The sequence below is a fragment of the Podarcis liolepis genome, assembly GCF_965112155.1.
Source record: "Podarcis liolepis genome assembly, chromosome: 5".
In the NCBI taxonomy this organism is placed as follows: Eukaryota; Metazoa; Chordata; class Lepidosauria; order Squamata; family Lacertidae; genus Podarcis; species Podarcis liolepis.
The window spans coordinates 86445787-86472369 of record NC_139556.1 but is presented as its reverse complement, the minus strand read 5'-3'; the positions used below and the strand labels follow the sequence as shown (position 1 = coordinate 86472369).

General features: G+C 40.8%; 1 protein-coding gene and 1 long non-coding RNA gene across 6 annotated transcripts; one reads left to right on the top strand and one right to left on the bottom strand.

The window, feature by feature from the left end:
* Positions 1 to 24686, top strand: PDCD10 (programmed cell death 10). Of its 5 annotated transcripts, none has more exons than XM_083504609.1 (8): positions 1 to 201; positions 11254 to 11465; positions 12502 to 12555; positions 16291 to 16408; positions 16849 to 16975; positions 20021 to 20099; positions 20600 to 20682; positions 24179 to 24686. In XM_083504609.1, exons 2-8 carry the CDS (start codon positions 11370 to 11372, stop codon positions 24258 to 24260), a joined length of 639 nt encoding a protein of 212 aa, XP_083360735.1. In that variant the 5' UTR covers positions 1 to 201; positions 11254 to 11369; the 3' UTR covers positions 24261 to 24686. The 5 variants fall into 5 exon arrangements, with proteins under 5 accessions (XP_083360735.1, XP_083360733.1, XP_083360736.1 ...); XM_083504607.1 differs by having other exon boundaries at positions 36 to 121; XM_083504610.1 differs by having other exon boundaries at positions 180 to 639.
* LOC310707554 lies at positions 24426 to 26583 on the bottom strand. Its single transcript, XR_014526574.1, has 2 exons — positions 26231 to 26583; positions 24426 to 25817 (listed from the first exon to the last, which is right to left on the bottom strand). It is a non-coding gene; the product is annotated as an uncharacterized lncRNA (long non-coding RNA).

The window sequence follows — 26583 nt, the reverse complement described above, 5'->3', positions numbered from 1 at the left end:
ACTACAGGTCCCATGGGCCCGCGCGGTCGCCGGCTAGTTCCGGACAACGCCTGGTTGTGTGGTAACGGCGGCGGCGGCGGCTGGCGAGAGGAGGAGGAGGAGGGCGCTTCCTTTCCGGCTGGTACTTCCGGGAGCAGCGACGGCGGAGCCCGCTCGGGAGCCCTAAAAGGCTTCGAGGGGCGGGTGGGGCAGGGAGGGGAGGTAAGGAGCTTTAACTGCTGCGGCCCCGGCGGCCTTTACCGCCGTTGTCGTCGTCGTTCACCTCAGCCATTCCTATTACCCTTATCATTAGCGCCGGCAATGTCCGCAGGGGTCACTGGTAGGTTTGCGCGGGGCCTAGCCGCGCCGCAGAGGTTACGCCGCACCGGAGGCGTAAGAGGCCTTGGAGAATCCCGTGGCCGGGCTAGAGCCGGCGAGGGGCCTAGTTGCCTCCATCAGGCGCCGCTCGGAGGAACCCCAAGCAGGAGAGGTCCCCCCACCCAGCCAGCCTTCTCCCCGGAGGGGCAGGGCCTCTCCCCGACCCCGCCCCGAGATCTCCCAAGCGGAAGAGAATTGCCGGGAGAGGCCAGGCCGGTGTGTCTCCCTGGGAGGCGAGGGACGGGGCGGGGGGCGCAGGTGCCAGCGCTGCGAAGCGGGGAGGTATGGCGTGTCCCGTTGGGGAGGATTTGGGGCTAGGGTGGCTTTCGTGCTGGGGGGGGGGCAAATACACCTCAAGGGTAGGCGGGGAAGGTCGGAGGGAGAGAGGGAAGTGGGGTGGGGGGAAGAACCGGGAAGAGGAAGCAGTCTCCATGGGGGAGAGACCTTAGGCCTCTTAAAGCAAGGGTGGATGTGTGTTTGCAGATAGATACAGTAAATATAATTTCCCCCCTTGACGGTATTTTGTCTAAATTATGCCAGTAATTATGCTGAATAATAATACAATATTGCAGGGGGTTGGGGACAGTAATGTATTCCTCCCTCTGCCGAAAGAGGAGGGCAGCAGCATAGGCCAGACAAGCCTGGTCGGTGTAAATAACAGAAGAAAAGAGACTGTTTCCCTTCAGGTTGCAGGTGGTAATGTGGTGGGCCATGTTTTTATTATTACTATTATTAATGCTTTCTGGCATGGGGAGGAAGCTGGCATATCGTGGAAAAGGTTGGGTGCTCATTTCCTACATGTCCTCAGTTTTCTGCATGCAAGGAGTAGCTTTCATAGATAGGCGCTCGGTCAAGAGTTTTGTATTATTATACAACCCGTAGCAGGAAGTAGCCCAGGTATGTTTTTGGTGCTTTCATCTGTTTCAGTAGACCGGTACTTCACTGGAGTGGTGTTGCTGTTTTGTGTACACACATGAAGAGGGCTCTTGGGCCATTGGATTCAGGGGGTTCCAACAGAATGCTGGATTAGGTGGGATCTTTGCTCTGCTATAGCCAAGGCAGTTGTGGCATTCTCTTGCATGGATAACAGAGGGTGGAGTTGGATTCTTGAGTGGGGTGGCAATAGAATAGGTACAGGCAGTTAGAGGGAGTACTTTTTTTGGGGGGGGGAATCCTTGGCATATTAGGATAACTTGCATAGAGTAATTTCCATTGAAAATGTTCCATCTTTATTGCTATGTTTTGGGATAACCTAGGGAATGATCTACCTTTGCATGTTTATTTTGCTTATATTTAGTAAACAAAGCTGAAGACTTTGAAGTGGTCAGGTTTGCCTAATACTGCACATGTAGTTGTAATCCACTCGCTTTCCTTCCTTGGAGGTTTTTAAGCAAAGGTTGGATGGCCCTCTGTCATGTATGATCCAGTTGAGATTCCTAAATTGCAGGGGATTAGACTAGATGACCCTTGGGGTCACTTCCAACTCTACTATTCTATGATTCGTTGTCACAAAGGAATTTATGAAATGAACAAAAAAGTTGCGGAAAAATAACTCAGAAAATGTTTCCAATTTGGAAAATTTCCACCGCACGTCATTGGGCATAGCTTAGTTATTTTGTTTATTAGGTTATACTATGTTGTCATGTGGCTTGGAAGTACTGTGAGGGTTGGTAGGATGAAGGCAAGAAGAGTGAGTACAGTAGCTAAAGAGTTTGCTTTGGAGTCATTGAACTGAGCATGCAGGTTGCTGTCAAAGACAAATTGTTATTGATAGGTCCTCTGCCTTTTGAACCAAGGCTCCCATTTTTTAGCTGGAGAAGGCAAGAGGGGTATATGTGTCTCCATCTTGGTGTGACCAGGCTGAGCAGCTTTGGAATCCTGAGACTTGGAGAATTTTAGAGATCATTTTTCTAACATGGCCAGGGAACAGGGCTGTTTGGTGACAAGTGCCAGGCAGTAAATACTGAACAGTGGTACCTCTGGTTACGAACTTAATTAATTCCGGAGGTCCATTCTTAAGCTGAAACCATTCTTATCCTGAGGTGCGCTTTCGCTAATGGGGCCTCCAGCTGTGTGCGCACCTCTGGCACGCAATTTCCGTTTGCATCCTGGGGCAAAGTTCGCAACCCGGAGCAGCTACTTCCGGGTTAGCGGAACTCGTAACCTGAAGCGTTCGTACCCAGAGGTACCACTGTATACTGAAATTGTGAGGCTTGAAGTCTAGAGGTAGGATTCTTAAAAAGAGGTGCTGATCTTTAGTGTATTGCTTCATGGTAAAGAGAGATTAATCTAATGACAGTAGCTAGTGTGTAGTAATGGTGCTCATTCCATTTGAAGCTTTTATTGGCTTAACACTCATTTATGTGAAACTCTTGTGTTTATACAGTTGATAGTGGCAGTTCCTGGATCTTTTGAGTTGCCTGGATTCTTTTATGGGCTGTTTATCTCATAATGCATCTGAAAAACAGAAAATGAAACTGATCCATGTCATATGGATTTGAATGTTCGTTCAGTTTTTATAAGTTAATGAAGTCTACAGAAATAGCCAGGTACAAAGCTGTTTACCATCTGACGTACCTTCTTTTTGAGGGTTTGTTTTTTTTAAAAAAAGTAACATTAGCAAAATGTTGCTTTTCCCATTAGAACATTACTTATCAGTGTTCAAATTTAGCCAGCACCAGACACATTTTGCACCTGGTAATTGACCACTTGTGACCAAGTGAAGATGCCTAGGTGCCAGGATGGTGCCTGACATGTCCTACATCTGGAAGTACATGTCTGGGGATTATTGGATCTGGAATGTTCACTCATGCTACTAACACATCCTGTAGAATTCTTTCAGTTATATTGTATCTGCACAGTTGTAATGAATTTCGGGAATAAAAATGCTTTTTCAATGGAGCCTGAGCAGGATCAGTCACCATTAAGAAAAAGAGGTTGGAATGGGGCAATATATGTGGACTGTCCCTGGATCAAGTGACTTTTCTTCTCTAAGTTCTCAAAACTTTCAACCTAGCTCAAAGTTGTCATCTGAATTAGCCAGATATTTAACCGAGAATCAATGACAATCAGTACTTCATTTGAAAAATAAGACTTTAGAGGTGTCTTGCTCAAAAATGGCAACCAGACATTCCATTTTGGCGACTGAAACCCGAGTTTAAGGAGCCATTTGGCTCCTAGCTTATGTATCTGAGTTTCTAACACTGCTACTGTTGCTAGTCATCTTTAGGGTCACAGATGAATTGTAATCCCACACCATTCAGAATGTCCATGTAATTATACTTTTTGAGGTTTAGGTAGTCTTCCTGGTAGTATTCATTATTTTTTATAATTAAACTTTAAAGATACACAGAATAGGTGCAGATATGGTGGAGGAGCAGAAGTAATGAAATGTATTACTTTTTACTGATAGTTTCAAGAAGTGGCTTGTGATCCTTATGCTGCCACATTATACGCAGGGTGCTCTGTTTTAAAAGCTGCACTAGTTGGTGAAAGAATGGCATTTCCCCAAGTGCCAGAATAATATTGTCTCTGCTCTGGAAAGTTCAGTGCCCAATAATACAAACACAATTTTGTTTGTAAATGTTCATATAGTTGGGAAAATTTATATTGCAATGTGACAGTGAGCAATCTTATGTACAAGAAACTGATGGAAAGCAAGCCAGTATGAGTTAAGCCAGCAGAAAGTTACACCAAATCCAAACCCTGGTCATCAGTGGGGCTGATGCAGCTCTGTCTAAGCTTGGCGGAGGGAGAGAATGATCCTTTAAATTAGAGTTCTGTGTTGGGTTCCCAGGTTATGTGACTGAGCTTATGATCCAGCCTAAATCCATTCTCCCCTGCTCCAGTCCCGCCATTGGAATGCCCCCTTTTGAAGACTTATACTGGTCTTGGCTCAGATAGCTTCGGTTCAGTTAGGAAGAACAAATTACACCTGCTCATATTTGGCTGAGCTGGGATTGGGGACTTACCGTATTTTTCGCCCTATAGGATGCACTTTTCCCCCTCCAAAAATGAAGGGGAAATCTGGGTGCGTCCTATGGGGCGAATGCAGGCTTTCGCCGAAGCTTGGAGAGCGAGAGGAGTTGGTGCACACCGACCCCTCTCGCTCTCCAGGCTTCAGGAACACATCCGCAGGGCTGTCTAGGCTGCGGATAGCAGCTTGCTTCCCGCAGCGCCGGGCGCACTGAAAGCAGAGCGCTCGGTGCTTCGGGAACACATCCTCAGCCTAGGCAGCCCTGCGGGAGTTCCCCACGCTGCGGATAGTAGGCTGCTGCCCGGTGCGCGGGGCGCCCTGAAGCAGAGCGCCCCACGCGCCGGGCAGACATTGGCCAGCCCCACAAGCTCGGGGGACAGCAAGGAGGCGCAGCGCCGCCATCCCGCTGTTCCTCGACCTGGTTCGGTTTCCCCGACCTGGTTTTGGGGGGGAAATAAAGGGAAAATTTCCCCCCCCCCCAAAAAAAACCTGGGTGCGTCCTATGGGACAAAAAATACGTTAACACTAGCTGAAACAGATCCATTGCATCCTAAGCTGCCTGTCCTGATGGAACTTGCCATATGATTGTCCCTTGTGAAAATTTTTTAATAAAGAAAAAAACATTGAAGAAAGGTGCCTGGATTCTTCATAACAAATGAAGAAGAGCTCTGTGTTTGTGCACCAGGAAACTTGTCATTTGGAACTGCCCTTAATGAAAAAACCCTAGACCTATTTAGTTTTTTAATTGAAATCTAATCTAATAATAGCAACTAATCTGTTATATTTATATAGAATTTTTAAATAATGGGTAAGCGAATAAGTGATGTACTTGCAGAAGCAAAAATTGGTTAGAAAAGCTATTTTCCTTCAAAATGTATTGTTGCTTGTTTCTAAACCATGGCAGCTTACTAGTACTTTGAGAGAGAAAAGTGTTAGCCTTTAAATAAACATGCTTATTTCAGACCATCAGACACTTAAACAGTTTATTGTTTTTGTATCACTGCTGAAATGTTCTTAAACTTTGACAGACTCCAAGGGTAGGAAGTTGTAGAATTAAGTGACAGTAATGATAATGTTCTCCATGTAAATTTCTTGTTCTTGCCACAGACTGTAGCACATCATTAGCAGATAGGGTTCTGCAGCAGTTAGGCAGCCATCTTCCATGGTAAGTGAGTCTAGCACTGTAAAGGTCAACACGGACATCCTGGATTGTGCTTAAAAATCTAATATGGAGGGCCATTCTGTTAAATTCATGATGTTTGGCCAGCACTTCTCTCCCAAAAAACACTAAATAGTTTTATAGATAAGCACAGAAGAATGGGTGAAGGTTACTTACTGATGTCTAAATGGTGCTGAAAACATTTCTGCCACCACCTCCTAAGCAACTGTTGTTGGCATCCGTCTGTCTTGGGCAATGGACTGCTACTTCAGGGCTTAAACCAGGCAGGTGGAAAATCGCAGCTCCTGCTGTGGCTACAGAGACAGATAACTCTTATGTGCTGCCTCCCGCATTGTTTTTGCTGCATTAGCAGCACCCAGTGACCTCCCCAGGGTGCAGGCCTGGGCAATGTGGTTGGAGGTCCTGGGCTGCCCAGATTATTATTATTTATTAAATTTATATTTTGCCCTGCATCCGGAGGGCAGTTCACAGGATTAAATCACAATATAAAAACAGAATACATAATCAAAATAAAAACAAACAAGCCCCTCCCCAACCCCACATTTTTAAAAGGGCATTGGATGACAATCAACCAAATGTCTGGTTAAAGATGAACATTTTCACCTGGTGCTTCACTGATGTGCTCCAAAGGAAAGCAGAGCAAAACATTTGGCACCAGCTTGGCTGCAGGAGTTGCCAGAAGGAAAGAGTACAGGACTCCTCCCAACCATCTTAGGGACTCCACTCCAGATTTGTATAGGGTTTGCTCCTTAGCCGTTTCTTCTCTCAAAGGTGTCCTGAAAGGCAGCAAGTACAGGTTTTTCCTCACGCATGAGTATAGCCGCAAGTCAGCAGAGCTTTAGGATCAGAGTTTTTCTTCTTCCAGATAAGCTACCTTCCCAGGTTGACGGGCCCCATTTCCCCCTTAAGCAGCTGTAATTAGCTACTCTCAGAAGTGGTAAACTGCCTTGTGATCTGATTTGGTTTGGCAGTACCTGCCCTGGGTTTGGTAAGTCATTAGTCATCATGATAAGATAAAATAATAAGAGTTAAATTTTTTAAAAAGCAGGTAACTCCATAAAGAGCTCAAAGAAAGGTGTTAGTAACTGTGGGAGTGAAATTTCAAGACTTAGAGAACAGGCTCTCTTCTGGAATGAAAATCTTCTCATAGATTTTATTAAGAGCAGGTAGTTCTTAATAGCAGTTTCCCCTGTGGCATATCAAGGTAAACTAGGTCAAAATAATTATGTAGAGAAATGCTGAATATTATGGTACTCATGACTATGTATGCACTGAAGAAGTTGCCATATATTGAACACTTGTACAAGTAAGAGTATAAACAGAGCATTGTATGCAAATCGTAAAAGTTAGATTATTTTTGGACAATTGTATGTGAATTTCCATTTAGGATAATTGTTAGTTTCCTTTAAGAGTCCTGTTTCTGTCCTCTCCAAGCACTGCTGTATCTCCCCAACAGATAGAACAAACCAGCAGGGAAGTATTTCATTCTTCATCTAATTTAATTATATTCCCCTTCAAAATTTGGGATCTGATAAAATCCTACACACCTAGATTTTTGATGCTGGTACTTGAGAACTGAAAATTTAGCTCTGTTCAAGACTCACACTGGCTCATAATTTTGTTTGGTGCTCTCAGTATGAAATGGTTTCAGCTCCGAAAGCATACCTGAAATTTGAGTTCAATACAGAAGTAAGACAAATTAATTTGGGCTGTCATATGCTTATGTGTTGCTAATGTTTCTGTTTGGTCCTGGAAAAATTCCAGGCTCTTCCTATGCCAAGATGCCTAAATATTGGCTGATGATGATGCCCAGTACCTGAATTTGTTATTATTACTAGCTCTGTGCACTACTGGCTATCAGGTATTTGAAGTGCATTACAGCAGTGTGTTAACTGCTTTTACCATTGGGGTGAAAAAACACAGGTTTGTTATATGTTGGTGCATATCTATGTAATTGCACTTTGTGGCACTTGAGAGTTTATTGGGAGCAGAAGATGGTGTACATTTCATTAGCCCAAAATGTTCTTTTGAAATCCAGTTTCAGCTATTTTCAGAAATCCTTACTGGAGGCTACAGTCTCTTCTAAAGCATGAGTGTTAATTTCTGTAAAAAGCTAAGTGTAGAAATAGTGTACGCCAACTTGGCTTGGCAGTATGCTTGTACTTTGGCCAAATACACAGCTGCCAGCTTCTATTTGCTTTTCTACTTGGCTTGCATGCTGAGAGAATATACATTAGAAAATTGGTCAAGGTTAATTGCCTTGCTGTAGCTTCCCCTAAGCTTTTTGTCTGTAAACCAGTAAATTTACTGCAGTGTAGCTAGACAGATGTCATCTTCCTTCTTCAAAACTTAACCTCTCTTTGCTAGGGAAATGCTGAATTCAGCGTGAGGTTAGATAAAACCAGCCTTGCAGGCAGTACTTGTGGAGTTGGTTATCCTCATGTCTCATAAGAAGAGTCTGCAAGTGGTCCATCTAGTCCTGCATCCTGCTCTCAAAGTAGTTAAGCAGATCCCCATGGGAAGCAGACAAGCAGAAGCAGAGTATAACAATCCCCACTTGTGATTCACAGCAACTGGCATGCTGCTTTGACAGTGGGTGTAGAACATTGTAGCTAGTAGCCCTTGATAGGCTTAACCTACATGAATTTGTCTAATCCTCTTTTAATGCCATCCAAGTTGGCGACCATCACTACTACTTGTGGGTGAAAACTCCAGAGTTGTAACTATTATTATTATTATTATTATTATTATTATTATTATTATTATTATTTTCTTATTTATACCCCTCCCATCTGGCTATGTGCTGTGTGAAGAAGTACTTTCTTTTGTCTGTCCTGAATCTTCCAGTGTTCAGCTTCATTGGATGTCCCTGAGTTCTAGTGTTATGAGAGAGGATGAAAAACTTTGCTCTGTCCACTTTATTTGCACCATGCATAATTTCATGCGCTGCTACCAAATCATCGCTTACTCACTTTCCCCCTTAAACTAAAAGCCCCTTTCCTCATAGAGGTTGTTCCATCCCTTTGATCATTTTGCTTGTCTTTTTCTGAGCCTTTTCCATCTTTACAATTGCCTTTTTGAGATGAGGCAACCAGAACTCTGCGTATTACATCAAGTGTGAGCACTACATAGATTTGTAAATTGGCATTGTGATATTTGCAATTTTGTTTTCAATTCCTTTCCTAATGATCCCTATAATGGAATTTGTCATTTTCACAGCTTCTGTACATTGGATTAACATATTCACTGAGTTATCCACTGTGATTCCAAGGACTTGTTGCTGGCCATTAAACCACATGAGCATATATGTGAAATATTTTTGGTCCAATGTGCATCACTTTAAACTCTCCCCCCCCCCCATTTTCCTACCCATTTACTCATGCTTGGGTGAGTGAATGTGCTTGTTCAATACCTTATTAGATGAACCTGACATTCTAGAGGCTGTGCAGCTAACAATAACCTCAAAATGAGTTTTTTATACTTAAAGGTGAAGGAAATAAGAGAGGAGCTCTTGACTGAGGCAATGCATGGATAATGGAAGTTAGCTTTTGTATGAGACAGGATCATAAAGTGATTTGGTAGAAACTGGAGCAGTAATTTCCAACCTTTTCAGACTCGGCACTCTCCTTTAGTCCATCCTGAAATCTAGGAAACTTTGAATCTTTCTTTTGCCCTTTCTCCCTTCATTCCCCCTTACTTTCCATCTCCTTTGCTCACAGTTTCCACTGTACCACTTTATAGCTCAGTTGATTAGAGTGTGATGCTGATAACACCAAGGTTGCAAGTTCAGTACCCATACAGGACAGCTGCATATTCCTCCAATGCAGGGGGTTGGAGTCGGTGCTACAACACGTATATAAGCCAATTGCCAAATGGCATCTTAAACCTAGGTTACAGTTGCTACAATGGATTGTTTAGGTGCCTTTCTTTTTGCTGTGGGAATTATTATCATTATTACTCATTTCTATATGGCTTTATATTTTAAACAAAAAAATCTCAAAGCAGTTTACAGCACATTAAAACATCAAATAAAACAATCCAGAATAAAACAGATTCAAGCTTAAAGGAAAATATTCCAGGTTTGCTTTACCCATATTTATTTACTTACTTAATTTATATAGCTCTCCCATAGCAGTATTCTAGGAAGCCAGTGTGGTATAGTGATTAGAATGTCAAACTAGGACCTGGAAGATCAGGGTTCAAATCCCCACTCAAGTCATAAAACTCACCGGGTGACCTTGGTTCAGTCACAGTCTCTTAGCCTACCTCACAGGGACATTGTAGGTATTAACTGAGATGGGGACGAAAGCATATACTGTAGTCCATAGAGAAAAGGGTGGGATATAAATGCAATAAATAAGCTCTTCTGCTTACCTGCTTAAAAAAGCTGGAGGGGCCAGCCAGCTGGAGATGTCAGTTGCCAACGCGATTTTGAACAGTGGTTGGACTAGATGATCCTCAGAGTCCCTTCCAACTCTACAATTCTATGATTCTTCCTTGCTTTTTCTCTTATCATTTTAACATATAGTAACCTAAAAAAGAGATTGTGTTGCTTTGTGACTCACTTTGGGTTGAAGGCAACCCGCTTGTGTTGCCTGGGTCACTGGTTGAAGCCCAATGGACTAGATTAATTTTACCTGTCATATTATTAAAATCCCATTTAATAGATATTTTGAAACATACCGTATTTTTTGCTCTATAACACGCACCCGACCATAACACGCACATATTTTTTAGAGGAGGAAAATCCGTAGGCATGCCACCCGTAGGCATTCCCTCCATAACACGCACAGACATTTCCCCTTACTTTCTAGGAGGAAAAAAATGAGTGTTATGGTGCAAAAAATACGGTATATGTCCTCCACAAACTTCTCATTAGGATGAAAAAATATTTCAGATGTGTCAGAGTTGGCATACTTAATTGTTAAGATCAAATTTTTAGGCATACACTTGGTTAATGCTTTTCCAGCATAGTTTTTCATATCCTCCGTGAAATAGGAGTAATTCCTTACCAATACTTGAAATTCAGGTCCACTGTTCTCTGGGCTGGGCTGGGCAGGGTAGGGTGGAGGATCTCAAACCAGATTTGGTTTCATGAACCATTATTTTCCATTGAGCTAACAGTTGCTGGCACACCCTTATGAAAACAGAGCTTGAGACTTTTGTTTGTTTTAAAGCAACCTAAGCATAGAGGTTTGTGTAGCTTTTTGTACATTTTAAACTTATTACAGCATAGTCATACCTATACAGTAAATCTGTTAAATAGACCATCGGCTATTGCCTTTGCAGATGACATTATGCTGGCATACATACAGCTTACATGTTACTTGCTATTTTGGGTCTGTTCGATCACTTTCCAAGCAAGTCACTGTTGGATGTATGACTAACATTACTAGCGCTGATGAACACTTACTGTATAAATTGTAAAAATAGTATTGACCTTTAGCATTTTAAAGACATCATTTCTCATTTTCATTGCTCTTTTCAAGAAAGTAGCTGAAATGAGAACTTGTGATAAATCCTCAAGAACTGCATTAATTGCATACAGATCACCAGCTAACCTGCAGCACATTTGAACTTTGATTAGAAGGGAACGGAGCTTATTGGGGCAGTACTGAATCTACTGCATTACATTTTTGGTAGTACTTCTTGTCTGAAAAGTGATACTGATCATAATGAAGCCTCCTCTCTCTCTCTCTCTCTCTCTCTCTCTCTCTCTCTCTCTCTCTTTTCCTTCCAGGGTAGTTTTTTAAAGTGCTCTAAGCATTCTGATACAACTAGAAGAAAGAAGAAACGCTTCATTGAATGAGAAGTCCATTGCTTTGATAGCCATTTTCTTCAAGAGTGGGTCTTTGAATGAGGATGACAATGGAAGAGATGAAGAATGAAGCAGAGACCACTTCTATGGTTTCCATGCCTCTCTATGCTGTTATGTATCCTGTCTTTAATGAGGTAACATGCCTTCTAGTTGATTTTCTATGTATTACAGTGTTTGGGAAGCAGGAGGTTAGAGGATACCCTAACATACTGTTTATACTTGGTAAGCTAACATTTTCTACCAAGTCTTTACAAACTGCACTAATGAGTCCTGCTTTCTATCTTTCTTTGGCTTGGCTTATTTCCATGAAATCAATATCTATAACCTTAACTTTTTTGGCCCCAGTTTGTTTCTTAGTTCTGGCATTCTTTTCAGGACTTATATGCTCTCAAGATACTTCTCAGCATATGCAAGTTTCTGAAATGTAAACTCACTTGGTTTTAATTAGTAGCCAGGTTTTAGGCAGCCACAGAGATGGCAGAAAGTCTTGTACTATGTTTCTGCAGTTTCACAGAATTGACCTGTTTTAAAATGGTAAAATCCAGAAATATTTGCTGATCCAGGAAGCTGGAACTTTTGTTTTTGTTTAAGTATGCAAGGGAACAGCCCTTCTCTGGTGTGCATTTAAGAAAATCATATATAAATATTAAATTATCTTTGCAATTATTACACACTCCTTGGAAGTATAAGCATCTCATTCTGTCTGTCTATAATAAGCTTTGTTCCAGTTGTCACCCTTCAGTCTGTTAAACACAACTGTAAATCTTTAGGAGTCCTTTTTTGTCTGTCCTATGAATGGATTGTTGAAACGCATCACTGCAACACCCCTGGCTGTATGTTAGTCAAAACCCTGGCCTTTATAGAAATGGTTCTCCACCAGCTGTCAAATTCTACCAGATAACCAGTAATTTTCAGGTCTTTGCTCCATTCACAGAACCATTTTGCCATGTGAATATAGAGAGCAAAAAATCACCATGCTATCTAATTTTATGTTTGTAAGTGGCTGTGTGAACCCTTAATTTTGAGCTGAGAGGCGGTGCCTGCTACTCTTAAACATAGAATCAGCTTAAGTGACAGAAAATTTGGAAGTGGAGTTTCATAAGGCAAAGTGTTTTTTGTTTTGCATGTTTTATATTAGTATAACAATTTACTTTTAACCCCACCTTGCAGCTAGAACGAGTAAATCTATCTGCAGCTCAGACACTGAGAGCAGCTTTTATTAAGGTAAGAATAATTAACATTGTGTGTATTTGTACATGAGCTTCCTACAGCAATGTAAAAATTGGATTAACTGCATACCGGATTTAGCTACTGGTCTTGTTCTGTCCTGATCCATTACTTTTCTTCTCCCTAGGGACCCCAAACAAATTCCCATTTCCTGCACTAATTAGCATGCATCTGGTTGAGACAGGCAGAAAGCTATCTGCTGTTTGGCTATAGCTCGGATGTGAAGCATCTGCTTTGCATGCTAAAGGTCCTAGTTAAATTCTGGTATCTTTGGTAGGAATTGTGAATGACCTTTGCAGAGACATTGAAGATCTTCTAGAGTAGAAGTATTGGGCTAGATACCCTGACTTGGTCTAACTTCATAAGTTAAATGCCTATGCCCTATGGCATTGGTGATGTATTCCAGATTTGCAGACATTTAAGGAGATTCTGCTCCTTTTCTCTGAGCTTGATATGCCAGTCTCCCATTTCAAACCTGGTCCCATTCATGCTCTCTCCTCTTCCTGTCACTTACTGTATTGTTTCCCTGGTCGCAAAAGGCTTAAAAGGGTTCCCTCTCACACTACTTTAAAGGAGATACAGCAGAGATAGCCATGCAGTGCTAACCCTGTTGTTGGCTTTGGTTTTGAGGTCTGAGAAGTGAGTTGGAAGTAGCCCAGCTTTGCTTCCCACCCTTTGGAAAGACTGCTGTGGCATTCATTGGGCTGTGTTTCTTAAAGAGCCTAGAAATGCAGCTGTGATTATCCCTTGGTATCTGTTTTCTTCTTTGGGCTAGAGCACAAAGAACATGGTGGGAAGTCCAATGAGTTTTTCCACTCATGCTAGTTCCTGGGACAGTTACTGCTTGAACAAAAGAAATTAGAAAGCATGGCTTTATATTCTGTGGAGCTGTGACCTTGGCCACTACAGTGGTACCTCGGGTTACATATGCTTCAGGTTACAGACTCTGCTAACCCAGACAATAGTGCTTCAGGTTAAGAACTTTGCTTCAGGATGAGAACAGAAATTGTGCTCTGGTGGCGTGGCGGCAGCAGGAGGCCCCATTAGCTAAAGTGGTGCTTCAGGTTAAGAACAGTTTCAGGTTAAGAACGGACCTCTGGAACAAATTAAGTACTTAACCCGAGGTACCACTGTATTTAAAAGAACTGCAAGTGTCTCAAATAAAATTATTTATATTTTGTTATGTGAAAACCAATCATGCCTCTAACATATGCGTAAAATGGAATATAGTCATAGTTAAACACTTCATATCAAAATTATTTGTTACTCAGTATTGTAAACTTTAATAATCAGCAGTGCTCTTTTGCCACAAGCTTTTGGCTTGTTACTTACAGCCTTGTATTTTGAATGAGCACAATTACACTCTTTGTAAATAAGTTGCACATTTTTTCTTCTAGTAGAAGTGGGTTTTATTTATGGATAAGAAGTTATGGTTAAATTTCTGGCCCTATAAAAAAATACTGCCAAATTGTATGGTTTATGTTCAGATTGTCCCATTTCTTGTCTAGGAGTACAGCTTAACTTTGACAGCATGTAAGCTCAGTGCTTTTTCTTCTACCTTCTGTCACTAAGCGGGCATGAATTACTGAAGCATAACTGCACCAGCTTAAGCAACTTCACTCCCAACATTTTTTGTTTTGTTTTTGGTAGAGATATTACGGCTTCTGAAACGCTTGGTTTCCAGGAACAAGGAACTAAAATACTTCTTGATATGGCATTAGTAGAATTTGCTTTGAAAGTACTATACTCCTTTTTGTGTGCCATGGTTCAAGAAGAAATTTTGGCAACTTAGAAGACTCAAGTGTGTACCTGGGAAAATTGTATCTTTAAGCGAAAGATGCAAGCACTCTTGTTAACTAGCTAACTTTAGGAAGCAGCTGGTTATAGGGCTTTGTGGACACTCTGAAATGCTTTAAGAAAATTCATCCAGTAGGAAAAGAAGCTATATTCTTATGCTTCAATGAGGAAGGTTTTATGTTCAACATCGGGAACATGAATCTAGAAGCTTCAGCATTTGCCCTCAAAAGATTTCACAAACCCAGTTGGCACTTAGAAATTTCCCCCTTCAAACACGTACTCTTTTCTCCCATGCTGCATTGCAAATTGCTTTTGAAAGTCCCCTTAATTTCTTGAAAGGCTTGCCATGCAACATGGGAGGCCGCTGTTTAAAGGCAAACAATATCAAAAGACACACTGAGCAGACAGAATTATCAATCTGGTTCTTTGGATTGTGGCCCATAAGAGTAGATGAGCAATGAATAAGCTATCTGGGGAGTTTTTTGAATCTTCCTTTATGGTTGGGCAGGCATCTTTCTGTTAAGCTAATGCTACAGAGGTCCTTTGGGCATCTCCATCTAGCACCGGGGTGGGGGGCTGCTGGTTCAGGAAGCAATGACTTGCATGCTGCAGTTTGGCTTGTATGAGAGCTACTTCACAAGCACATTTTAATAATGATAATAATGCCTTTATTGTCGATGTACAACCTGTGTACAATGAAATTAACCAAGACCCCCTCTCCCCCCCCCACAAACACTCAATCTCATTGCACTCTGTGTGCTTGTTGCACAACACACCAACCCTGAAAGTCAGTTGCACTATATTATTTTCCGTTCAGCAGCCTAACAGCCCACGGATAGAAACTGTTTTTTAGCCTGTTGGTACGACTGATTAAACTTCTATATCTCCTGCCCGAAGGTAGAAGATTAAAGAGGTGCTGGCCGGAGTGTGAATCGTCCCTGATTTTGCACACCACTAAAGCCAACAAATTCTTTTTGAACTGGTGGGGCCTCCCCAGTGTAAAAGGGAAAACGGCACTTGGTGATGTCTCCTTAGCGGTCCTCTTTTGGTGATGCAGGAGATGGTGTCCCATTCCTTTAGCCTGATGGACTGGGTTAGGGAGGGACTGAAGATCAATACAGTATTTGTGGCCTAGGATAGCCTGTCTCTGGCCTGGGATTTGGAGTTTACCTTTAGATTCTGTTCTGAGAAACCAGCATGTGAAGTGGGAGTGCAGATTTCCTTGTTTATAATTTAGAGGAATTTGGGCATAGGTGTTTGGAGCAGAAAGTATCAATCTGACTTCATAGTTTGTATAGTCATTACTGTGGTGGTTGACTGTTACTACTTCATGTTATATCCTCTGTAAAAAGCTAAAAAATCAATACTGTAAAAGCACTCTGAGGAAAGTGTAAGACATGGGATGTAGGAAATGTGAGGTTTTGCAGCTCCTTTTTACCCTCCGTGGAGTTCATTATCTCCTGTTACTGTTACAAGATATGCACATTGCTAGCTGTTGAAAAAGTTATTCTGGTGTATCTAAAGATAAGAGCTATGAAGATAAGTTGAACGTACCTAATTCTGTGCAGCCTATAATGTTGTAGGGACTTAAATGTAATCATGTAAATAAGTCTGTCCCTTAATTTCAGTTGGGTTAAAAAGAAGAAGAAAGGTTGTTATAGTGCATAGAAATAAATGTTGCACAGAAATAAATGAAATGGCTTACTGGGCAAAGTTACAAATGAAAAATGTTGATGCAGTCCAAGAAATATAGGTCTTCCTTTCAAGGAGAAAATGGTGGTGCAGAACTGGATGTTTATTATGATGCAGTGCTGCTTGGTTAGCTTTTAAAAACATAATTTTGAATTTAGAACCCGTAGTGATTCTTGGATATATTTTGCTGCGTGCAAATTGACTGTTGGTGTACTAAATAAATAAAACTTATTTGAAATGCAGGCTGAGAAGGAAAATCCAGGTCTCACACAAGATATCATCATAAAAATTTTGGAGAAAAAAAGTGTTGAAGTTAACTTTACTGAGTCTCTCCTGCGCATGGCAGCTGACGACGTAGAAGGTATTTCTGCTAAGCTTCTGTGATTGTGCTGATTGATACTACTCTTATCATGAAATATGTTTTTTATTTTTTTTAAGAGATGAAAAATAATTGTGAGTTCAACAGAAGTGCAGTTTGAATGCAAATCCAGGACTTTGTTCTGTTTACTGGCTCTGAAATACCCCTCATACACCTAGAGCACCATTTGCTTATCCTGCTTTGGCATGTCCCTCAAGCATCCTTCAGGCAGTCAGGCACATGTCTTAGGACTTTAGTTACCTACATTGTCTTACACTGAAGATGGAAAACCGGGTGGGTTCATAGTTCTTGCCCACCATGTGCATTGTGCATTTGGTACTGGTGTGGTTTTTGGGGAGACTCAGGCTCAAATCCCCACTGAAAAAGAAAACTAATCTTATTGCAGTAAGTAACCAATTTCTTTCTCTCTCACACCCCCTCAGAGTATATGATTGAAAGGCCAGAGCCAGAATTCCAAGACTTAAATGAAAAGGCACGAGCACTTAAACAGATTCTCAGTAAGATTCCAGATGAAATCAATGACAGAGTGAGGTTTCTTCAGACAATCAAGTAAGTGCTCCTGTCTAAACTAGTTTGCTGATCCAAGCAGAAGACTTTCCTTAAACCTATCTTTTATGCTGGTCTCCCCCCCCCCTTTTGCATTTTTTGCTTACAGTTTATATGTAGTGTAGCATGTAGTGTTTTTAAATTATGGTTTTTATCATTTTAGTGTACGGTGCTTGTGAATTTTTGCTTCAAAATTAAATTTTCTTTCTGTCTGCTGTTCAAGCTGTGGATGGACTTTAACCGCTTCAGTGCTAATAGTGGCTACAGCAGCTTAACCAGCATCTGTTACTTGGCAATGGACAGCAATGCCAATTTTGCCCAGTTTGCCGTGATAAACTCTTAACTTATAATAGTACTTTAAGCATTCCATTAGATTTTTTAAAAATGGGCTTCCTCTAACCTTAAGGGAACCATGTGCCAGTTTGCATTATAGCTTTACCAAGTTTTTAAAAATTTGTTAAAGTCTTTAGGGTAAAGAGGCTGTCACAGTGTCTATCTAAAGAGTAGCTATGATGGGCACTAGAAGCAACTGACTTCCAGTGGTGCCAAGACCCATATGTGCAGCTGTTTTTATTTATTTAATCAGTTTATATTCTGCCCTTCCTCCCAAAAGAGCCCACAGTGGCAAACAACAAGTGATAATAAAACATCTCAGAAACAGTTCCAGTGCAGATGAAAAACTGGGAAAGATCTCTACTTAAAAGGCTGCTGGGAAGAGGAAGGTCTTCAGTAGGCACTGAAAACACAACATAATATTTAAACCCTATTCCAAAGGGTAGGTGTCAGAACTCTGAATAAGATGGTTTCTGCAGAGCATAGTGATTGATGAAATATTTCAGGTATCCTGGTCCAAGCTGTATGGGGTTTGATATGTTAAAACCAGTGCCTTGAAGTTAGCCTGGTAGCCAAGTGACAGCCAATGCAGTTATTTACCGCAGGATAATGTGTTGGCAATCTCCTGCCCCAGTGAGCCGTTGACCTGCCACATTTTGTACCACCTGTGGCTTTTGGACCAACTTTAAAGGCAGCCCCACATAGAGCATATTGTAGACATCCAGCCTGGAGGTTACCAGCACATGGGTGACAGTGTTCAAGCTATCGTGGTCCAGAATGATCATAACTTCCTTTATCAGCCAGTAAAAGGCAGTCGTAGTCAGTGAAGTCACCTGGGCCTATAGAATAAAGGTGGATCCAGGAGCATCCCCAGACTACAAACCTGTTTTTTCAAGGGGAGTAAAACCCCATCAAATGCAGGTCACTGACCAAAATGTCTGTCTTGCCAGAATTTAGAGACAATTTGGCCCTCTCATCTAGGCACTGGTCCAGAGCTTGCATGGCCTCTCAATTTAGATGTGCCCTGTGACATGGCATATTTAAAAACGCTTCTATGTTTATGACTATAAGTTTAAAACACTTTCTGTATTGCAGTGATGAGAAAGTAAAAGGCCACAATCCATGAGAGAGTTAAGCTTGCATGTTCATTTCAGTCATTTGATTGGAGCCATTTTTTTTAAAAAAAGCTTCAAATTAGTTTTGAGACTCATTTGGTGTAATTAACTTCTGTATAAGTTGATCCATGATTCCTTTGAATAGTTAAGCTAAAGGCACTTTGCCTATTGACAGGGCAGCAAAATTGAGCTCTCTGCAGATTGAGTAGGAGGGGGTTCTGCATACCTAGGGAGAGCTCCCAGATAGGCAGAAAAAATGTGCAAAAAATCATGTGCATGGTGCTGTAGCAGGTAGACTGAGAGCACATATTTTCTTGTCCCAGTTGCACTCCTTTACTTATTCAAGAATATTTGAAGTAGTTAAGCCCCACTCTCCCCATACATTTAAAATACTTCTCCCCTTGAGAAGCATTTGTTAGGATCAGAGAGAAAGCACTTCCACAAATCTTAATTAATCCCTCCAGCTCCCATTAAGGTTCATCCTCTTAACCCAACTTTCCCACAATCTCTTCCTTATGTTGAAGTCACCAGCTGCAAGCATGATTGGTGTGACATAACTAATTTTGGGAGGGGTTATTGAACAGCTTGCTGCCCACAGAATCCCAAACCTAAAAAATGGGAAAGTGTATCCCAGTTGTGCAATAGTACACATAGAAGACCTGCTACCCGGCTTCAGTTGCCAAATTATAATCGCAACTCTTTTGTGCCTTTGGGTTTAACGTGGCAGTTTGATAGGCATTTTTGAAGAGGATCTGCAAGGAAGCTGAAGTAGACCTGAATATTCTCAGTTACTTCAAACATCTTAATGTCACACTTGCTGGCTTGGGTGTAGATGCTTGTCTGAACCCTTCTCAGGCTATGATTTTAATTTCACATGTGACTTTGGGGAGGATTCTGTGGCTTTGGTTGTAATTGTGAAAATCTGAGAGTTGTCCACAGATCATAGTGTTAACTGTCTTTTCTCTCTCCTGACCTCTATTAGCCCCAGCGCAAGGCTGTTTAGTCTTGTTGTAGAGTGACCTTAAATTCTGCCAAGTTAGAACAAGATGAAATTGTATCCATTAATTCTGAGAGGGGCTACTGCCATCAAATTGCTTTCAATGATACTTGCTGTGACAGTTTTCTTCCAGGTGGTTTAACTTTATTTAAATGCCTAGAGACTTAGGTAGGACAAGATAACAGCCTCAATTCATGAGATCAGTGCTCACAAAATAGTTTAAGGTGAATCATGGGTCACTTTTTCATATCTGTTCATTTTATTCATAGTATATATTCAGAGTTCCTCTGAAGGGAGGGTATCATTCTGAAGATAGTCCAGAGCTCCTGCTGTGTAACACTATTGTGTGGAGTTCTAAATCCAGCAGATGCTACCTTTCCACATAGGAAGGCTTGCATTAAACCTAATTTGGACTTTGAAATGCTATATAATCTAATTAGTTCTTGGTGTTCACTCTTGCTGTGCCATATCTAAAACTCATTCTGTAAGGCAGCAAATCCTTTAGAAATACATGTCAGACATAATTTTGGAAGTGATTAAAATTCTGCATTGAGTTAGTCTAATTTTAAAAGATGTTGCAATTATCTTTTCATTGCCAAATAGGGACATCGCCAGTGCAATAAAGGAACTTCTTGACACAGTAAATAATGTCTTCAAGAAATATCAATACCAGAACCGGAGGGTATGTGAATTAAATTCTGCTATGTTGGCTTGTCAGAAATATAAACATATTAACTATAAATATTAAAGGATCTGCAGTTTATAATGCTTGGATGGTGGGAATTGTAAATCATTTCAACAACCACTGGCAGTTAAGACAAATAAACTTGCAGAGGAAGAAGCAAACAGAATGAAAACCAATCTTCTGTCACTAAGCTACTAGTTTTTCCTACTGCCTGATTTTTAGTATTTGTGGATTTTTTGTCTGCAGTGGCTACATTTAAGGCTTAGTATAATTTTCTAATATGCTCTGTATGAATTTTGTTGCTGTAAACAAACATTCCCAGATGCATTTACAGAAGTGCTGTTAGTCGTTTCATTTCTTACACAGAATTTTGCTATCACAGCACTTATGCTTATTTTCTTCTGTTTATCTTTTTAATCAGTGTCCAGTGGCTAATAAAAATGGTTTATGAAGGTTGAGGCTTTGATTGAATGACTCTTTGCATATGTATATTTCAGGCACTTGAGCACCAAAAGAAAGAGTTTGTAAAATACTCTAAAAGTTTCAGCGACACTTTGAAAACCTATTTTAAAGATGGAAAGTAAGTATGCTTGGGAGTTTTTTTCTTTTCGTTTTTTGAATTGGTGAATTTGTTATGTCTTGCCTGTCATCTTTCTTTCTAAATATTTATTTAAAATACTTTGTAACAGCAATGAGTATTGTTTGCACTGACTAGTGTCTTAAGCACTTCTTCACTTTCTGCTAACACACTTCAACAACTGTTCGAAAATAGATTGGCCTGTTACTATAGAGATTGCCATGTTTTCTGTCTTAACATTAACTTTTCTTGGGAATCAGGGATTTTTTTTAAATACTGAAACCTTTGATGGCTTATATTGAGATGGCTGCAAACCTGATGGATTCAAAACAGGAAAAATCATCCAAGCATGTTTTCTTCTGCTCTTCCAACACTGTCCAGCATTCCCCAACTAAAATTAACACATTTAATGCTGCTGTGACAGATTGTTTGGGGAGGAGGAATAAGGAATGGGAAGTCTCCTAAAAGTAGTTATCATATATGGTCAAGTTAATGGCCATTTTAGGGATTATTATTATTATTTATTTATACCCTGCCCATCTGGCTGGGTTTCCCCAGCCACTCTGGGCGGCTTCCAACTGAATATTAAAAACAGTACAGCATCAGACATTAAAATGAGGATGAGGAATGGGGATGAGGAAACTGGTCCTCCAGAGGTTGTTGGACTCCAACTCCCATCAGACTCAGCCAGCATGGCTGATGTTCAGAGATTATAGAAGTTGTGACCTTCTAGATATCTTTCCTTATAAGCCCAGGATAGCTGAAATGGAGTATCCAACTATAGAAGTGATACATCCCAAAGGAACACATACTGGGAGCAAATGGTAGAAGGATGTCCCTGGCCAGTAATCAAGATGCCTTTATTCTTTGTCCAGGACATTATGTATCTTGAGTACCAGTGGCTAAGGAACAACTTTGGGAGAGGACAAGAGGACTCTGAGAGTTGGCCACTGTGGGAAACAGCATGCTGAACTACATAGGCACGTGGTCTGGTCTTTGTGCCACACTTTCCCAACTGATCAGTTCCTTCTCGCAGTTGGAACTTAACGTATGCCATTGCAAGAGTGCATGCATTTTCACTGCTCCTTAGTGGCGTACTGCACATGAGGGGAAGCATGTGCAACAAGACTAGCTACAGCAGCCAGTGATGGAAGTTATCAAACAGCGATTTTAGCTCTCGGTAGTGAGGAGGAAAAGAATCCATCTGTTCCTTGACCTGGTTCATAGTAGTTGGAGTTAAATGGACAATGCTGATATACACAAACTCCTCCAGTCTTTGGCATTGTGCAGTGCTCAGTTTATTTAAAGTTTATACTACTATATGGTATTATTCCGGTTTGTTAAACACTGGGCAGCCCAGGAATTCATTAGTTAGTAAGAGTGAAACTAACACATGCTGTGACTGGGTATAATTTGCAAACAAGAAGTGAAATTGATTTAGCTGAGGATGAAGCAAAAAAAAAAGTCACTTTTACTCACCAAGCAACACTCACATTTGAGTTTGATGGCCTTCACTACCTGTTAATTCATTCTAGCTTTACTTGGCATAAAAGCTGAGTTGTCTGGGGTTGCAAGTGTATGTAGGTCATTGGATTTTACTGCTATGGTCTTATCAAATTTCTATTTCCACGTTTGCTTCTTGTGGGGTTCTCTGCTTTTGAAAAAGTTAACAACATCCCTGACAATGTGCCAGCATTTGGGTGCCGCCAAAAGTAATTATTTGAATCCTGGCCAATGTGTGTAACACTGGTTGGTGGGGGGAATATAATTGTGTACAATGCTCCCATGGCTCTTACATGGGGCTTCCCTTGAAGATGGCATGGAAGTGTCAAAGTAGAATTGTTCTGCTCACCTTCTAACATCACAGGATTAGTACACTGAGCCAATTTTGTGCTATTTACTGTTTCCAGGTCCAATTCAGTGTTCGACCTATAAGGCCCTTTGTTGCCTACAAACCACCTACTCTTTTATTGCCCCATATAATAGTTGTGGTTGGCTAATCAAGCAGTTTTTGCAAGAGTGGTGATAGTGAAAAATTAAGGCTTTTACTGTCTTGGCCGCAACGACCTTTGAATGACTTGCCTCTAGAGATGAAGAGCAGCCCCTTTTTGTGTTTTTCCACAAGAGCTGTAAGACATTTTTGGCAGGACTTTGGTTGATTTGGGCTGCAATCTTATATCTACTTACCTAGGAATAAGGCCCATGTATTCTCATATACGCTACTGGGCCAGGTTCAATGCTCTTGCGTTAATTTACAAGGCCTTTAACAAGTTGGATCCAGGATGTCTCAAGGACCACCTGCTTTATTATTTCCCTAGCCAATAACTGAGGTTTTGGGTAGGAGAGTCACTCTTAGTGGTCCGCCGTGGCTCAGATGCATGACTTGTATCCACCAGGAACTGTGTGTTCAGTATTGTGTGCACAATTTTATGGAGCACTTTTCCATTTGCGCTCAGATGGTTCCCCTCTGTGTTGAACTTGTAATATTTTTTGAAGTCTCTCCCCCCACCACAAGCAGGCATTTTAACAGAATTCTGATTTAAGCTTTCAACTTGTCTCAACTTCAAAAAATAAAATAAACAAACAAACTGTATTCAGCTACCTTTACATTGCTGAGCAGTATATAGATCAATGAAATAAATGAAGACATTTACCGCAAAGGGACTTATTCGTCAGTACAGAATTGAGGTGTTAGTTGCTCAGTGTATTTTGGACTGTTCTTATAATTCTCTTCATTATTTTATCATGGGTATTTTAAATGAGGTACATCACTTTAAACATCTGAAAAAGTAGCTTAATAATGCTTTAGAAGTTACACTTTTAAGAAACTAAAATGAAGCATAAATGTGTCAACTTTGCAACAGGATTTAAGATGGGTAAGACCATCTTACTTTCTTTGCTCACACTGGTAATAAGAAAGATGTGTTCCTCATTGTGTCCTTTATTGAAGGGATCTGTTTAGGGAAGCTTTTAATGTTTGATGTATCACAGTATTTTAATATTTTTTTGGAAGCCGCCCAGAGTGGCTGGGGAAGCCCAGCCAGATGGGCGGGGTATAAATAAATTATTATTATTATTATTATTATTATTATTATTATTATTATTATTATGCAAGAATGTGTGAATGATTTCCTTATTTCAGAATTGGAGGTGAGTGGTTTGCTAATATGTGGAATGTTTTGTGCAAATGAAGTATTTTTGCATGTCATTCATTCAGTTGGTTGAAGAGAAATCTGTGGGGAGAGAAACTATAATTGTTGGGCACTTCAAACAAACAAACAACCTAATTAGTTCACGTTATCAGTCCAGGTGCTGCTCCTCTCTAGCACTGAATGATCAATTGATCAGCGTTCTTGCTTGGAGTTGTAAGTGCTGAAAAATAAGCAGCATTGAAATCGACACTAGTGCCATTCCACTTGAATAACTTTTGAAATGTATTCTATCTGATGGCTTCAGGTCTCCATTCTGCTGCTGAAATGTGTTTTCTTTCTTACAACAGGGCAATAAATGTGTTCATAAGTGCCAACCGACTAATTCATCAAACCAACTTGATACTCCAGACCTTCAAAACTGTGGCCTGAAAAAAAAACCTGTATATGTTGAGAGCTGTACTTTTCAATGGTGGATAGGATACCTTTATATGTAAACTTTAAAGTTTTGACTGTATAAATTATCAGTCCCAGTTGAAGGGACCTATTGCAGGATTTTGAATGGGATTTATTGCCATCTTACACCATATTTTTGTAAAAACATTGTAGCTTAATCATAATCTCACGATGAAGATTTTGCATCACTTTTTTGCTATTATCATTCTTTTCAGAATTATAAGCCAAAAGAATTTACGCCTTAATGTGTCATTATGTAACATTCCTTATAAGAATTGTAAATATTTGGTGTTCTGTTTCTGACATTTTAACTTGAAAGCAAAAAAACAAACAAAAAAACTGCAAGATGATGTATTTAACGATATTGGTGGCAAATATTCAATAAATAGTTTACATCTGTTAGATTATCTGTATAATCTGTTTCCATTATATTATCTTTTAGGATTGGAAATGGGCGGTGTGCATGTCTTTCACATCCACAAAGGTTTAAAATATTATCCCAAAGATGATAGCAGGGAAAGGGAAAACTATTTTTCTTATGTCCTCTTCAGCCATTCCATTAGTCACTAATGCACTGTGAAAGGGACTTCTCTCGAGTGCGACTGATGCTTGTGTCTTCTGCTGTGTGTGCCTGCTCCAGATGCTCACAGCCAAACTTAACCCCTGCTTGTCAGCTGATAATAACTATTACCTTTTGAGTGCTTTCGGGAAAGGGCATTTCTTGGTTTCTCTGAAATGCTGTTAACAGCTTTTAAACCTCCTAGCTTCCAGATGTTCTGTATTTCTGGTAGCAACTGAGAGTGGTGGGGTGTGCAGCTGCTTGTCTCCCTCAAAGCACTGATTGCACACAAGTCTTCTACATAGTACTTGGAGTTTGCAGCTGGTTTGCATGTTTCAAAGCTCTGCTCTATTTGTTATGCACACAGCTCTTTCACGCTGGAACTCATGGGGAAAGCCCTTGCCTCTTTTGGACCGCACAAAGATTTCCCAAGGTAGTTGACAGAAAGGAATATGAAACATTTAGTAAAATACATACAAGGCCACAACATATGCCAGAACTGCAGAATATCAAAAGGGTGTTGTGGATAATTAAAACTGATCTTCATTCAGCCCAAGTGGCTGTCAAGTCTTGGTTGAACAAGAGAGTTAAAATTCCACAATACAATTCACTCTGATGGTTGCTCTTGTCAGTTGCTAGTATAAAAGCTCCATAAAGTGCAAGCAATTTGGACCTCGGTGTCTACCCTTGGTTTTTGTTAAAGAATTGACATTTGTGCCTTTATGACATTTTCAGTAGGCATGTTTTTTTGGGGGGGGGGGGCAGCCTTGATGACCTGTAGTCGAGTTTGAGGTGTGAAGCAGCTGATTGATCTGCCACAACATGGGGAAGGATGGTTGGACTTGCCATCACATTTATTTCTTTTTGCTGGAGATCAGGTAACAAAGCAGTGTGTGCCTGGGACCTTCCTCACATTCAGATGTTAGATCAAGCCCAGCAGCAGTTTTCCTTGTTCCTGCTCAGTCCTTTGTTCTCTTGTATCTCTGCTATGGAAGTGAGAGCTGGACCATAAAGAAGGCTGATCGCCGAACAATTGATGCTTTTGAATTATGGTGCTGGAGGAGACTCTTGAGAGTCCCATGGACTGCAAGAAGATCAAACCTATCCATTCTTAAGGAAATCAGCCCTGTGTGCTCACTGGAAGGACAGATCCTGAAGCTGAGGCTCCAATACTTTGGCCTCCTCATGAGAAGAGAAGACTCCCTGGAAAAGACCCTGAAGGCACAAGGAGAAGGGGACAACAGAGGATGAGATGGTTGGACAGTGTTCTCGAAGCTACCAGCATGAGTTTGACCAAACTGTGGGAGGCAGTGGAAGACAGGAGTGCCTGGCGTGCTCTGGTCCATGGTTTCACGAAGAGTCGGACACGACTAAACGACTAAACAACAACAAATCTCTGCTTTTGATTGAAGTTCGATCTGATGATTTTGAAGTAATATTTTATTGTATTTTGAATAGCAGCTGCAGTTCTATTTGAGAACTAGAAGGGAGCTCCTGTCCATGTTTGTTTCTACCCTGCTTTCTGAGATGGAGGTGTTAGCCCTTAGTTTGTAGGGTGGGGACTAGGAGTAGAGAGAAAAAATCAATCCAGTATTCACTTAAAGCTGAATCTTACCAGTTTACAAAACTACATAAATTGATACACAGCTATCCTTCAAAATCCGCACTTATCTGAATTTTGTGACACAGTTCTCTAGCCAATATACGAAAATGAATATATTGGGGGAAAGTGTGCATAAA